The 15,311-nt window shown below is 39.7% G+C and overlaps 1 protein-coding gene across 1 annotated transcript; it reads right to left on the minus strand.

The window, feature by feature from the left end:
• Positions 1-1,175: 1,175 nt before the first annotated feature.
• Positions 1,176-11,965, minus strand: LOC140065674 (uncharacterized). Its single transcript, XM_072113251.1, has 2 exons — positions 11,830-11,965; positions 1,176-5,032 (listed from the first exon to the last, which is right to left on the minus strand). Exon 2 carries the CDS (start codon positions 4,925-4,927, stop codon positions 3,638-3,640), a length of 1,290 nt encoding a protein of 429 aa, XP_071969352.1. The 5' UTR covers positions 4,928-5,032; positions 11,830-11,965; the 3' UTR covers positions 1,176-3,637.
• Positions 11,966-15,311: the final 3,346 nt, after the last annotated feature.

The raw sequence follows: 15,311 nt of genomic DNA on the forward strand, positions 1-15,311 counted from the left end.
TTTCTTAAACAGGACTTCCTCTCCCTCCATGTTAAGCCCTCAGATTTAAGTTATTTAATTCTTTAAATAAAGAGGCAGCAGTCATATTCTAGGAGGGAAGACTGCAGCAGCCCTGCAACAATGGCACAGTTTTGTCTTATAATGGTGTTACAGTCAAACGACTGCTGCAGATTTTTGTGTTATGCATAGTTCTAGTTATATTCCTGTACATAGGGGGTGATATTATAGTAGTTATATTCCTGTATATAGGGGACAGTATTATAGTAGTTATACTCCTGTACATTGGGGGTCAGTATTATAGTAGTTCTATTCTTGTACGTAGGGGCAGTATTATAGTAATTATATTCTTCAACCTAGGGGGCAGTATTATAATATATTTTACTTAGGGACAGTATTATAGTGGTTACATTCTTGTTTATAGGAGAAGGTATTGTAGTAGTTTTTTGTATATATAAGGAAGTATTAAGTTGTTTAATCCAGTACCTCCTCCCCTTGCTATCTCTGTTTGCAGCTATAATGTCATGTAACCAGGGTGACATCATCACAGATCCTATAGCTTTTGTAGCATTAGAAACTGTACACTGTTTGATGTGGTCAGATGTGTACATGGGGTCAGGTTGATGTGACCCTGGTCACATTACATTAGACCACACCCCTTGACTTGCTCCAAAGATGCATAGATACGAGGCAAGATTATAACTCTGATTTTCTGGGGATCTGAAGGAAACTACTTTTATCTAAAAGCAGGGGGTCAGATAGTTACCAGGGCTCTATAGGAACCTGTCACTAAATGTGGTGACAGGTTCCCTTTAAAGGAAACCTACCACTTAAAAGTGGTAGTTTTTCACACAGATACATGGCACCAGCTGAGGGTGAGCTGTTGCCGGAACATATTTTCATTAGTATAATAAAGCCACTATGAAAGATTTTAATGTTAATATAACTTATATCTCGGCGCACCGCACCATGCGCCGGATTCTGAAGTGCTGGAGAGCCGGTGACATCATCGAGCTCTCCGGCACACTCGCGCCTGCGCAATTTAGCACGGCCTGTTTCCCCGTACGAAGTTGCACAGGCGCGAGTGTGCCGGAGAGCTCGGTGACATCATTGGATCTCCAGCACTTCAGAATCTGGCACATGCACGGGCGCGCATGGTGCGCCGTGCCCTAGTGCAGTACACAAGATATAAGTTATATTAACATTAACTGTGCCATGTATCTGTGTGAAAAACTACCACTTTTAAGTGGTAGGTTTCCTTTAAATAGTTTGATTTTATCATTTACAAAAGTTATGGTCTTTCTTAAGTAGACAGCGTTAACAACAAAATGGCCACCACTGGTAACTACAAGTCCCATGATCCTTTAGTTCTCAGTAACCCTGCCTCCATCTTATGCTCTGCTCCCAATGATGATCCTACAAACCGTCCTGCTTTGTTAGCATAGTAATGATCTGTAACTGACATTACTGCACATTACCTCAGAGTTGATGTCTCATCACAATACTGGCCATACTGGAAGCACTGCAACCAAACATAGTGATGATCACAAGACCTGCCCAGGCAGGTGCAAGACATGTGATGTGGACATGTGACCAGTGGCCATCTTCTGTCCGTGTCAGCTCTGAATGCCAGTGGCATTTTAATTTATGGTTATATTACATATTAGCTTAAATCTTAAGAACCCATTTGTATATGCTTATTCCTGGAATACCCCTTTAAGTGCACCTGTCTCCACTTTTAGCTAGTGACAGGTTCCAATAGCCTATGCTATGTTGATTTTAAAAATGCATGTCAGCATTCTGAATCATTTTTTGATACTTCATAATAGTTCATTTTACATTCATTGTCCCCTGCTGGGGGAGGTGTCAAACTCCTCTGCTCCATACTAATCCAACACCAATATCTCCCCCACTTTCTGTCATGTTCATTGAGAAGGCAAAGGAGAGAGGGGGATGGTGAGAAGGAACAAAAAATGCATTTCATTATTGAGGGGGCTCAGCTGGGCATTTCATTAAGGAGGGGGTCGCTGTGAACATTTAATTGATTAGGGCTGCTGTGGACATTTTATTAATGAGGGGGGGGGGGGGGGCTGTGGACATTTTATTAAAGAGCAGCTGCTGTTTTCCCAGCCTAGGCTTATACTTAAGTCAATAAGTTTTCACAGCCTTTTTTAGTAGAATAATTAGGTGAGTAAGCTTATACTCGTGTCTGCTCATATTTGAGTATATATGGTACGTCTAGCCTTTATTGACTTGTTCTGCGTGCCACACGTGACCATTGCAGGCAAGCATTTGCCTAAGTGGTCTAACACCTCCTGTACTCCGGCTTCCTCTTTTCCCTGTGGCTTCCTGGTAGAGCAGGCAGAGGCAGGTATCAAAGTTTGATACCCAATTTCTCCCGAATATGCCCATACCCCATATGTGGTGGCAAACTGCTGTATGGGCACATTCCATGGTATTATTGTATCCCCATAAAATCTTCTTTATAATCTTGCCTGGTATCCAGGGATATCTATAGTGAGTAGGGGGGGGGGGGCTTGTCCTTCACAGGCTGAATTCAGCAGCTCCTCCTGCCTTTTTAGCATTCAGCAAGTAGTGTCATGTGACCTAACATTAGCAAAGTGTAACCAATGCATATATCTGATCACATGAAATCACAGTAGAGGCTACTGTGATTTCATGTGATCAGATATATGGGGTAAAGCAGATGTTCATGAACATGGCATGCTGTAATTTCATGTGATCAGATATATACATGGGGTACAGTTTGCTAGTGTTGGGAGGCTTAAGGACCTTACATGGTGTCATCCTGGTCACATGGCATTACTTATAACGTTTTTTGAAAACTTAGTGTTAGTGAGAGGATTTGATGATAAATTAAATATTCTCAAGATTTTTTATGGCGTTCAATGTTGGTGTTTAGGGGACTTTCTTTTTTTTTTTATTTAAAAACTTTATTAATTGTTTTTAAACTTTTTTTAACAGTTTGGCTAGAACAAGCGATGTGTTACACAAGGTAACAGATGTATTACACTGTGTTATGTCATCCACAGGGTCCAGCGTTCAGTGCAGCCCTGGGCTGCTATAGGAGGGTCGCAAACCCCCTCTCCCGATCATGCTTGACCGCAGAGTGTAAGGAGGTAAGACCCACGATTGGAGGAATTTCAAAACATGAGTTTTACAAGCGGGAACCAGTGCCAGAAGCTGGACTTAATAGTACGGCACAGGTCGGGAAATTACCTGGGCTCATGCATAACTATTACATACAGAGTCGGGAAGGGTTTCCCACCGTAGGCTTATACTCGAGTCAATAGGTTTTTCCCAGTCTTTTGTGGGAAAATTAAGTGCCTCGGCTTATACCTAATATACTTGACTATAAGTATTTCTTTCCTTTATTGACTTGTTTTGCAAGCCATAAATGCACACCTTTGCAGGCAATCATTAGCTTAAGAAGTGGCAGACAGAATACAATAGGTGAGGAATACTGCCTTAAACTCATCTTATTTTAATTGAGGGCTTCAAAGATTTTCATGTTAGGGCTAATCAAAAAATAGATGAAGTATTAAGAATGAAATTAAAACAATTTTGGCAAATTAGTTTTATAAAAGTAAAATTAGCCCTGAAATATGTTGTCACATTATTAAGAAAATTCCCCAGGCATTTGTGGTACATTTGTTGTTTGTTGAACATTCATTAGATTTTGGTTCCCTATCTGGATATTACTTGCATTATTTATCTGAATAACTGGACCATTTCCAGCTAATATTTGTTGAGACAGCAAGGTAAGATTAGACAGCAACGCTGACATATCCATGGCGAGATACTGTTGTATCTTAAGAGCACTACTAGATAGGTCTTTAGCATCTTCTAATTTTCCTTTTAACCATCTTAAAGCCTGCTCTCTTGTCCAAAGATCTTTCTGTCTTTTGATGAAATCGGGTTTGAATGTGTTCAGGGCTTGTTTTTCAAAGACACGGGACTTCTCATTTAATGGGGTCAATGATTTAAGACCCATAGGTATTTTACCAATAGGCACTTTTATCTTTGGAATAAAGGGAATTACTGTGCCAGATTTGTTTTTATCATCTATCGAGTTCATTAGAACTGTATTGGTCTGAAACTCACCCCATATTGACAAAAAGCCAGTAGTGAGCAAAAGAACAATGTAAGCAGAATTTTCAACAGCATCTTCAAGACACTTAAGGGGACTTACTCCTGCTGTCTCAAACCCTTCACAAAATGTTGTACCTTCTCCAATCTCAAGGCTGTTAAGAACTCCACATACCCTGTCAGCTTCTTCTTGATCTTCTGGAACATGGAGTATGACAAAGCTGAAAAACTTTAAGGAAGAAAGTAAATCAGGAGGCAATACCATTGGAGATGGAGCAACACATTTTATAGAAGGACTGAAAGCTTCATCTGAAAAAGGAGTGCTTGAATCACTGTTCTCAGCATGGGGTGATGTATTGATCGAGGTATCATGAAATAACCCAGTGGATAAATTTGAAGGTGAAACACTGAAGTATTCTTTAGGTGTAAGCTTATGTTCTTGCTTCTCAACTTCTTCATCAGTATTTTTGTTGGAAACAAGCATCTCCTTCTCCATGGTCATAGTCTCAGCAGATATGCTTGATGCAAATTCGTTCTGATTTGCTGAGTTAAAAGGATTAGATTCTTGCATTGGAATTGACCCACAGGTAGAAATTTCATTTTGACGGTCATCATTCATGCCTGACACTTTGTACTGACTCTTGCGTTCCTCTCTAAGAAAGCCTATAGTAGGTGATTGACTGATTTGCAGAGGATTAGATGCCAGGGACAGAGAACTCAGGTCGTATGGTCTGCAAACTGGAATCCCATTACTAGCTAAATCAGAGCGCAAAGTTTGCGGCTCATTATCAGTATCTGAAGTCAAATTATTTTTTAGCATAATAATATACTTGATGATTAACAAAAGTATTGCGTTTTCAATTTATTTCTGTGAAGCGCTGATCAGAATCCAATAGCCCAAAGACCGATGCATCGTGTCTTGATTCTAAAGAAAAAGAAAAAACACAAATCATCTATGGTCATCAGTATGTGTTCATAACAAAGTATCACTACATTTGTACCGAGAAAATATATTTTAAAGGGATTGCGCAAACATACTCTACACCATAAAGCACAATAGAAAAAAAACCTGTCTTGACCAACATGCAGTGAAATCATCCCAGCCATGAGAGTTATTCACAAATTCTTATTGAGCAGGATCTCTGGGGATGTATAACTAATTAAAGAACTGGACATTATAATTGTGGATCCTTAAAAGAGTTATAAACAGTTATTCAATGGTCTCCACCAAAATACAACATATAGTAATCATATAAAAGTACAGGCAGTCCCCGGGTTACGTACAAGATAGGGTCCGGAGGTTTGTTCTTAAGTTGAATTTGTATGTATGTCAAAACTGTATATTTTATAATTGTAGATCCAGACAATTTTGGCTCCAGTAACAATTGGAGTTTAAAAATGTTTTGTTGTAATGGGACCAAGGATTATCAATAAAGTTTCATTACAGACACTTTACAGCTGATTATTGCAATCTGGGACTATAGTAAAGCATCCAGAGAGCTTCACCAGAGGTCACAGTGGGAAGAGGGGTCTGTCTGTAACTATGGGTTGTCTGTAAGTTGGGTGTCCTTAAGTAGGGGACCACTTGTACTATTTTTACAACTAAAGTACTATTTTATTTACTAGTGTTGGAAGTGCTGCGATTCTTTCCTACATAGCCTAAAGGTCCAGTGAAATAGAATGCAATATCTCTTTGCACCCTGAGCAATTATCAGGACAGGAAACCTGAGCATAAAACGCATACTCCTACCTAAATACCTTATCGGTTTAGGCGGTGTTTCCACATTTGGCTTCAAAAATTGCATGAAAAAACCTAAAGCAGATGTGGATTGTAGTGGGTCGGAACATTCAATTAAGAGGCGATACTCCTCAATTGTTCGTTCCATTCCTTGTTTGGACTTCGTCATGCAAAAGAAGAAGTGCTTTGGCCATGAGCTAGGCATACAAATAGTGGCTAACACACGATCCCACTGATTTATAAAGGGCATGTTCACAGTGCAGTACATGCACAATGAGCCACTGTGGAAAAAAAAAACAAAGCAAGTCCTATTCCTGCCTGTGCTTGTGGCATAGTTAGTCATTTCTCATGGACAATAGCAGATGAGCGTAGCACACCATCCAATGTCAGATGGGTTTCATGCAAGGGATTTTGTTTCCTTCCTTACGTTCAGTAAAATGTACGTTTGGACATTAGAGAGCAGTAAATTTAATTTGTGTGAGAAGAGCGATGGATTAACAAAACCAGTTATCTTCTGGGGTGGCATCCAGGAACTCCTTAAAAGACATGTAGTATCAGGTTTACTGGTGATGGACTGCCCTCACTCAACTACTCATTACCTGTTCCAGGGAAAGGCACTGGTTTTCAATAGTTCCGGGATGGCCGTATTGCTGAGAAAATAACTATTTTAATCAGCCTGAGGCGATCCGGCTGACGTACCGTAACACCTCATGACTCCAGCCGCTCGTAGATTATGCACACCAATATTCTCCCCTGGTCTGGCCACCTGCGCCGCAGAAAGCCAGCTTGATGCTTCTTTCCAACCCAAATTGTTTGTTCTACTAGTCTCTCGATTCTTTACCTCACCACCATCAGCAAAGAGCTTTTATAATTTTTTAAATAGTAAAACTGACTTTTTCCGAAAAAAAGGTAAGTTAGATCGAAGTTACCCTTTCTCTATGCAGAGCTGTGTCCCTAGTCCCATGGGAGTGGCCAGTGAGGAATGGTTTCCCCCACCACCATCAAGAAACCAGTCAGTGATGCATCGGGTTCAGATAAAAAAAAAACTCCCATGTCCCCCATATCTCTCCTCTTTCCTGGTCGCTTCCCCCCTCAGAACGTCATACATGTTCGCCCCACTCCTCACTGGCCACTCCCATGGGACTACGGACACAGATCTGCATACAGAAAGGTAAACCTTGATCTAACAATCTTTTGTTTCTACTATAAAAACTCTTTTGTAATCTGTACACTAGTCTCTATGGGGACAAGAGGGAGCTAAAAATGGGGCTACTGATGACAGGTTCCCTTTAATGGATACTGCTTGAATCTCTTCTAATCACCTGGCCATAGTTATGGCTATGAGAAATGCAATTTTTAGAGTGAGGTTCTTAATAAGTCTAGAAGATTTACCCACCTGTGTTTGACTAAGGAAGTGTCGAAGACACTAAGGGACGAAACCTGGACTTTTAATGTAATCCTTTTAAGACCTTTAGCCAAGCCCGCCTGATGAAATTCAAGCATCTACTGAATTGCTGAAGACTGGTTAAGGATCTCTGGAACGCAAAACAAAGTAAATTGTTTTCCAGATTTTTTTTTAAAAATAGCAGAACTCGCAGGTTTCCTAGTTTTCTGTAAGGTAGCGATGACTTTGTCCGAGAGACCTTTTCCTTTCAACATCTGTTTCTCAAGATCCAAGCTGAACCAACAACTGAAACATTCGTGGATTAGGGTGGAAGACAGGACCCTGATGCAGAAGGTCCTTCCTCAGAGGGAGGAGGATCAGATCTAGTAGAGCTACACTCCTTAATGCTAAAAAGCAGCTTTTTGGCTACAGAGGAACTATTAGAATAATATTTAAGTTCTCCTGTGCAAGTTTTTGAACAGTCCATGAAAAAATAAAGGAAAACACAGATTTGCGTTCCAGTTGTGGCTGAAGGCATCCAGAGGTTGTCAGGGCCCCTGAGTCAACTGTTGGAATACATCATCATTTCGACAACACACGTGTGAATCTATCATGTTCTCAAAGTCAGCTATATTGTTCTCGGCGCCCCGGAGGTGGATTGCCGTTAAAGATAAGACATTGTTCTCTGCCCAGTGGAAGATCTTTTTTGAGAAATGGAGGACATCCGGAGAGTGTGTCCCCCCCCCCCTTCACCTCACATAGGCCATTGTTGTCACATTGTCCGAAAGGATCTTGTGGTTCTGACTTTGGATTTGGTATGAGCATGTCTTTAGAGTCTCTCAATTGCCACCCTCAATTCCCTGAAGTTGGAGGACTTCATTTGGGTTGCTGGAGGCCAGAGTCTCTGGACAAAATATGATGTAGGTTTTGCATCTCAGCCTGACCAGCATGTGTCTGTCATGATTGTGATTACTGGCCAGTCATTCTATTTTCGATTTTTTTCATCTCTAACTGCCTGTTTAGGGAGCTCTTATGTAAGGTGGGATTTGTACTTTCCCCTAGAGGCATTTTTCGATATTTTGGCTGCATCTGAAGATCCCGTTCTGTAAGCCTCTTGTATGGACACCAAGAAACACATACTATACAGGCGGTGATAAGTCCCAGGAGCTTCATGGGATCTCTCATGGAACTGGTTTGTTTCCTATAAAAGGGTTAAACCTGAAGTATTAAGTTTAGGACTTTTTCTTCTGGAAGGAAGGAGCATTGAAGACCAGTAGAATGCCTAGGAATTTCTTGAGTAAATTAATAAATCCGAAGTTCACAATCCAGCCTAGGTTTTCTAAGGTCTTTATTGAGCTGGCCACTAGGAGAAGATCATCCAAGTAGGGTATTATTGATGGAGAGAAATTGGTTATGAAACTTTAAATCATTTAATCCAATGTGACTTTTAAATTTTTGGGCCAAAATTTATGAAATTGTACAAAAAAGTTACAAACGGTAAATCACAATGTAGTTTTAACCCCTATAAAACACCTAAAGGGTTAAAAAAAACTTCTTAAAGTTGGTTTCTAATACATTTAGGGGTGTAGTTCCTATATTGGGATAATTTACGGGGTTTTACCATCTAAAAGTCACTTAACCCCTTAAGGCGCAGGGTTTTTCCGCTCATTTCTCGCTCTCCAACTACAAAAATCCATAACTTTTTCATTTTTACGTGTACAGACCTGTATGAGGGCTTATTTTGTGCGTAAAACAAATTTTACTTTCCCGTAATGTTATTTATTTTAACATGCCGTGTACTGCGAAGCTGAAAAAATATTCTTGTGGGCTCAGTTTTTTCGACTTTGACTGTGCACTCAAAATAACACCTCAGCTTTATTCTTTGGTTCGGTGCGATCGCGGTGATGGAAAATTTATATAGGCTTTATTGTGTTTTAATACATTTTCAAAAATTAAACGAATGTGTACAAAAAAGAAAAAAAAATTTGCCATCTTCTGACGCTAATAACTTTTTCATACTTTGGCGCACGCAGGTGTCATTTTTTTGCGAAATGAGGCAATGTTTTCATTGCTACCATTTTGAGGTCTGTGCGACATTTTAATAATTTTTTATTTCATTTTTTATGTGATGTAAAAAGGTGTAAAAGTCACATTTCGGACATTTGGGCGCCATTTCCCACCTCGGAGGTCACCGCCGGCTGTAACCGTTTTTAAATTTTGATAGATCGGGCATTTTGGGACGCGGCGATACCTAATATGTTTGTGATTTTTACTGTTTATTATGTTTTATATCAGTTCTAGGGAAAGGGGGGTGATTTGAATTTTTAATATTTTATAAATTTTTTTTATTTTTTAAACTTTTTTTTTCTTTTTTTTCCCCACTATTTCTTAGACCATCTAGGGTACATTAACCCTAGATGGTCAGATCGCTCCTACCATATACTGCAATACTTCTGTACTGCAATATATGGCATTTTTGCAGGTCATTCATTACAATGAGCCACTGGCTCATTGTAACAAATCTCCAGAAGCCATGTAGCCTCGTGTCAAAAGAAGACCCGAGGCTACCATGGCAACCGATCGCCACCCCCCCCCCCCCCCCCCCCGATGACGTTCGGGGGCGTGGCGATCGTAAAAAATCTATCTTCATAGATTTACAAACATTAAGTCTCATGTACAAAAAGTCTTCATTCCCCATCCTAGGCGCTAATAACTTTTACATATTTCAGTATACAGTGTAATTTTTTGCGAGATGAGATGACGTTTTTAATGCTTCCACTTTGAGGACGGCACGACCTTTTGATCACTTTTACTTCAAATTTTTTATATGTTGTAAAATAACGATAGTGGCATTTTCAAATTTGGGCACTATTTTCCATCAGGGGGTTAAGCACAGGGAATAACATTTATATTTTGATAGAATGGACATTTTGGGACTCAGTGATACCTAACATGTTTATGATTTTTACTGTTTACTTATATTTATATAAGTTCTAGGGAAAAGGGAGTGATTTGAATTTTAGTTTTTTCTTTATTTTTTTAATAATAATTCTTTTAATATCGCACACAGATTACGCAGTGCTGCACAGAACCTGCCAAATTGGTCCCTGTCCCCGTGGGACTCACAATCTAAGCAACCTACCAGTATGTTTTGGTGTGTGGGAGGAAACCTACAAACTCTTTGCAGATGTTGACTTGGATGGGACTTGAACCCAGGACCTCAGTGCTGCAAGGCTGTAGTGCTAACCACTGAGCCACTGTGTTTTTGTTTTTTACTTTTTTTTTTTTTTTAGACCCCCCCTTAGGGTTCTTTAACAATAATAATAATAATCTTTATTTAAATAGTGCCATCAAATTCTGTAGCGCCTTACAAACTCAAGGTTGTCTGATTGATCCTACCATATACTGCCAAACTACAGTATGGCAGTATATGGGTATTTTCCACATCATCTATTACAATGTGCATATCACTCATTGTAATAGGCTAAAATTATACAGCCATAAAGTCTTTGTTTGAGCTGAGGCTGTCATGGTAAATGATCTAAGCCAATATGGCATTTTTCATCCTGTAACGGTAAATAGCACAAAGTCGAAAATGCCACTTTTTTGCCATTTTGCAACACACAAAAAATGTAATAAAAAGTGATCAAAAGGCTGTAGGGTCCTCAAAATGATAGCATTGAAAATGTCACCACACACAGCTCCATACACCGAAGTACGATACAGTAATTTGCACCAGAAAATGCCAAAGTGAAGAATGTTATTTTTGTACAGGTCTAATTTTTATAAATGTATGAAAACATAAAACCTATATAAATTTGGTATCCCTGTGCTTGCTCCTACTTAAAGAATAAAGGAGAAATATCATTGTCTGTTACGCACAGTGAAAACAAGAAAATGGCGCAAATGCATTTTTTTTACCAATTCCACAGCAATTGTAATGTTTTTCCTGCTTCCCTGTACATGGCTTGTAATATTAAATAGTGTGACTATGAAGTGCAATTTGTTCTGCAAAAAAACAAGCCCTCACACAGCACTTTACATGGAAAAATAAAAAAGTTAGGATCTTTGAAAGTGGGGAGTGATAAATTAAAACTCAAAACAAAACAGAGCTAATGCATTCAATTTAAAGGAGGTTCTGTGTTCTGTCTCCATTTACTTTACATAGGCTGAAGCTATCACAAGGAATGTTTTGGATTCTACATGTTGAATAAATGTTTCTCACATGTTAAAACAAAAAACTAACGCAAAAACCCACAGGAAAACGGAATCCTGTTAAGCAGTTTCAGCTTATTGTGAATGCACCTTAATAGACAGGTGCCAATCCATGAGAACAATAAAGTGCGGACTAGGACTACTGCATGACATGAGTCCAATCCTTAGGCATAGAAATTGCCAAATCCAAAGTGACTTCCGCTACAAGGCTCTCCGGTAGTTTTACCAGTCCCACCGGGTAACATGGCGACTAAGGAGGAAGTGAAATGCATGGAGCGGCAGTGCAGAGGAGCGCGCCGCCCTCACCATATGTGAGGCGGGCAGCACGCTGCTGCCCCTGGCCGCACAGGCACTAGGACTGCTATGGACTTATGTTAATTCTTACTTCAAGTTACACTGGAACACAGCGGACAGAAGGCGCCATTAAAATCCGACGGCACTATGGTCACGTGAGCGCGCGAGGTCACGTGATAGTGTACGGGCGTGAGCGTACAGCAGCAGGAAGCTGTCTCCGTACAGTGCCAGAGGATTGGATGACTAGGCCTGGTACATACTGCTGACAGTATGCTATATAGCACAATGTGGTTCTGAGGCTACTACTAGCACTCTGTCTATGTCTGTGTTTACCAACCAGTAACCCAACGCAGATATAGATATCATGTTCTAACACCTGTAACTTTTCAATGTTTCAGTACAGTCCCCTATTTAAGGACACCCGACTTACAAACGACCCTTAGTTACAGATGGTCATCTCTGCCCCCTGTGACCTCTGGAAACTTTAGTTTAGTTCCAGACTGCAATGATCAGCTGTAAGGTGTCTGTAATTAGGCTTTTTTTTTTAAATAATCCTTGGTCCCATTACAGCAAAAAAAAATGTGAAAATCCAATTGTTACCAGGACAAAATTTTGTGTGGAGCTACCATTATAAAATATACAGTTCCAACTTGCATACAAATTCAACTTAAGAAGAAACCAAAAGAACCTATATATTATACGTAACCCCAAGTTATACTGCCTATATATGACCTTTTGATCACTTTTTAAACCAATTTTTATGGGTGGCAAAAAAAGCAACGCTTTAGATGCTTGGATGTTCACACCACGGAATAATTATTATTAAATTTTCCTTGATCAGGTATTTTGGGATGTGGTGATACCTAACAACATTCATGATTTTATTTGTAAATTTTTCTATGTTTTTTAGTCTAGACTTTTACCGGGAAGCAGGAAAAAAATTCAAAATGTAGTGAAATTAGTGAAAAAAAAAACACATTTGCTGCGTTTTCTGGTGGGCTTAGAATTTACGGCTTTCACTGTGCACCACAAATGACATGTCTACTTTATTTTCTGGGTCGGTGCGATTTGTACCAAATTTGTATAGGTTTTATAATGTTTTCACATATTTACAAAAATTAAAAACTTGTGTAGAAATTTTTTTTTCACTTTGCCCATCTTCTGGCACTAATAACTTTTTCATACGTTGGTGTACGGAGCTGTGGGTGGTGTCATTTTTTGTGATTTTTGATGAAATTTTCAATGCTACCATTTTTAGCACTGTACAACCTTTTGATCACTTTTTATTATTTTTATTTTAAATTTTTTTTTAATATATATATTTTTTTTTTTCAAAATGGCAAAAAAGTGCCATCTTCGACTTTGGGAGCCATTTTCCGTTACGGGGTTAAATGCTGTGAAAAACTGTTATATTTGGATAGAACGTGCATTTTCGGATGCGGCGATACCTAACGTGTTTGATTTTTACTGTTTATTTATATCAGTTCTAGGGAAAGGAGGGCTGATTTGAATTTTTAGGGTTTTTTTATTACAAATTTGTAATTTTTTTTTTTTAACTTTTACTCCCTAGGGTACTTTAACCCTAAGTTTTCCGATTGATCCTACCATATACTGCCATACTACAGTATGGCAGTATATTGAGATTTTCCTCCTCATTCATTACAATGTGCTGATATTTTAATGAAAGGGTTAAAATTAGACAGCCTCAGGTCTTTCGCTGCCCCCCGAGGACGCTTTAGTGGCGCGATATGCGGGTGTTGCCTTTAAGTCTTTGCTGTGATGTTGAGCAAAGACTTACCGGCTGTGGAGAGAGCTAAGCCCGTGAGCCACTTGTGAAAAGATAAAAAAGTATAAAAAACTTTAGCCTAAATATGCACCTAGCTAAAATAAGAAATTAGTTATCAGCAGGTGTTTGCTTGCTTGCAGAGTTTTTACCTTGTCCCCCTTTGGTGCTCTCCCTGCCTTTATCTTTGTTTATCCTCGTTGCCATGGAAATCTGTATCTGTAGCTGGAGAGAAGCAGAGGGTGGGTGTATCTTCTTAGGAGGGGCACTAGCAGAAATGCACGCTTCCGAGTTGTCGCTGCTAGGTGTAGGAGGATAACAGTCCTGATAATTACTGGCAAAATGAAAAAACCTCCAGGATCTTGTGTGTGGTCACACATTTCTTACTATGATGCAGAGCTGCAGTCACGGCTCCGTGCTGTCAGCTCTGTGTCTTCCCTGCCTTTCTCTGCACTAGATCTTTGTACAAGCAGTAACACTGATTCTGTGGTTGAGCTGTTCATACGCACTGGGGGACATTTAAATAAAGTGTCGATGTCTGCATTGGCTTTGTTACCGACCTGCTCTCGGAAAAAAGATACACATTTAATATCATGGAGCTGTGCAGATACATTTCTGGCGCCGAGACCATTTTCTGTCCCTGGGACCAAAATCTGTCCCGAGCACCAGAAATGTGTCGGAGAAACAGTCGGAGAACAGGCAACAGTGCAATAGCACTGTTTTGTGTCCCTGCTAGACAAAATTTCTTTTGGTCTACTTTCTGCCAGTTTACAGCGCCCAAAAATGGCTGCGCCACATATTAATTGTGTCTAAGTTTCCACTCTGCCAAAGCCATGCCCCTTTTCGCAGAAGAGTCGGAGCAGGCGGACAACAGTCATTTTTTCTGGCGCCGCAAGCTAATAAATAGGTCGGAGAGCAGAACATGCAGTGAGAGCGCCACAAAACTCGGGGAAACTCCATAGTAAATATCCCCCATTCACTTGAAGGTCCTCAGTTCTGTGGCCTAACTGCCCTTAGCTGTTGTCACAAACAGAAAGTCCCACCCACATCTGCTAAAAGCTAAGAGGATTTTACAGATAGGTTAGATAGATATATGAGGCTATTTCTCGGGTAAGGAAGAAGCCAGAAGCATGACAAAGGTATCTTTGGAATTGATGTCAAAGGCTCTCCCCAGTTGTGCTAAAACTATTTTGTCAAATAACTTTACAGTTACCCTTTAAATAGCCTCAAAAGGAGTGTTATTATAACATCAACCAAACCTAAAAAGAAAGAAAAGCACTCCAAACTAAAACTTATATAACAACCTGTAGTCCCACAACCAGCCACTAGATGGTATCATATATCAGTTTTAGCATATAAATCTCATCCTAAAATGAACCCCAATCTATTTGCAAATTGGAAATTGCAATATAATTACAACAATAACCAAACCTGTATGTGTATGTATGTGTGTATATATATATATATATATATATATATATATATATATACACACACACTCTCACCGGCCACTTTATTAGGTACTCCTGTCCAACTGCTCGTTAACACTTAATTTCTAATGAGCTGGCGGCAACTCGGTGCATTTAGGCATGTAGACATGGTCAAGACAATTTCCTGCAGTTCAAGCATCAGTATGGGGAAGAAAGGTGATTTGAGTGCCTTTGAACGTGGCATGGTTGTTGGTGCCAGAAGGGCTGGTCTGAGTATTTCAGAAACTGCTGATCTACTGGGATTTTCACGCACAACCATCTCTAGGGTTTACAGAGAATGGTCCGAAAAAGAAAAAACAT

This window comes from Engystomops pustulosus, chromosome 1 (assembly GCF_040894005.1).
Source record: "Engystomops pustulosus chromosome 1, aEngPut4.maternal, whole genome shotgun sequence".
NCBI classification, from domain to species: Eukaryota; Metazoa; Chordata; class Amphibia; order Anura; family Leptodactylidae; genus Engystomops; species Engystomops pustulosus.

Excerpts from the sequence above, each read along its gene's own strand:
- LOC140065674 (XM_072113251.1), bottom strand. The coding sequence starts at position 4,927 with ATGCTAAAAAATAATTTGACTTCAGATACTGATAATGAGCCGCAAACT.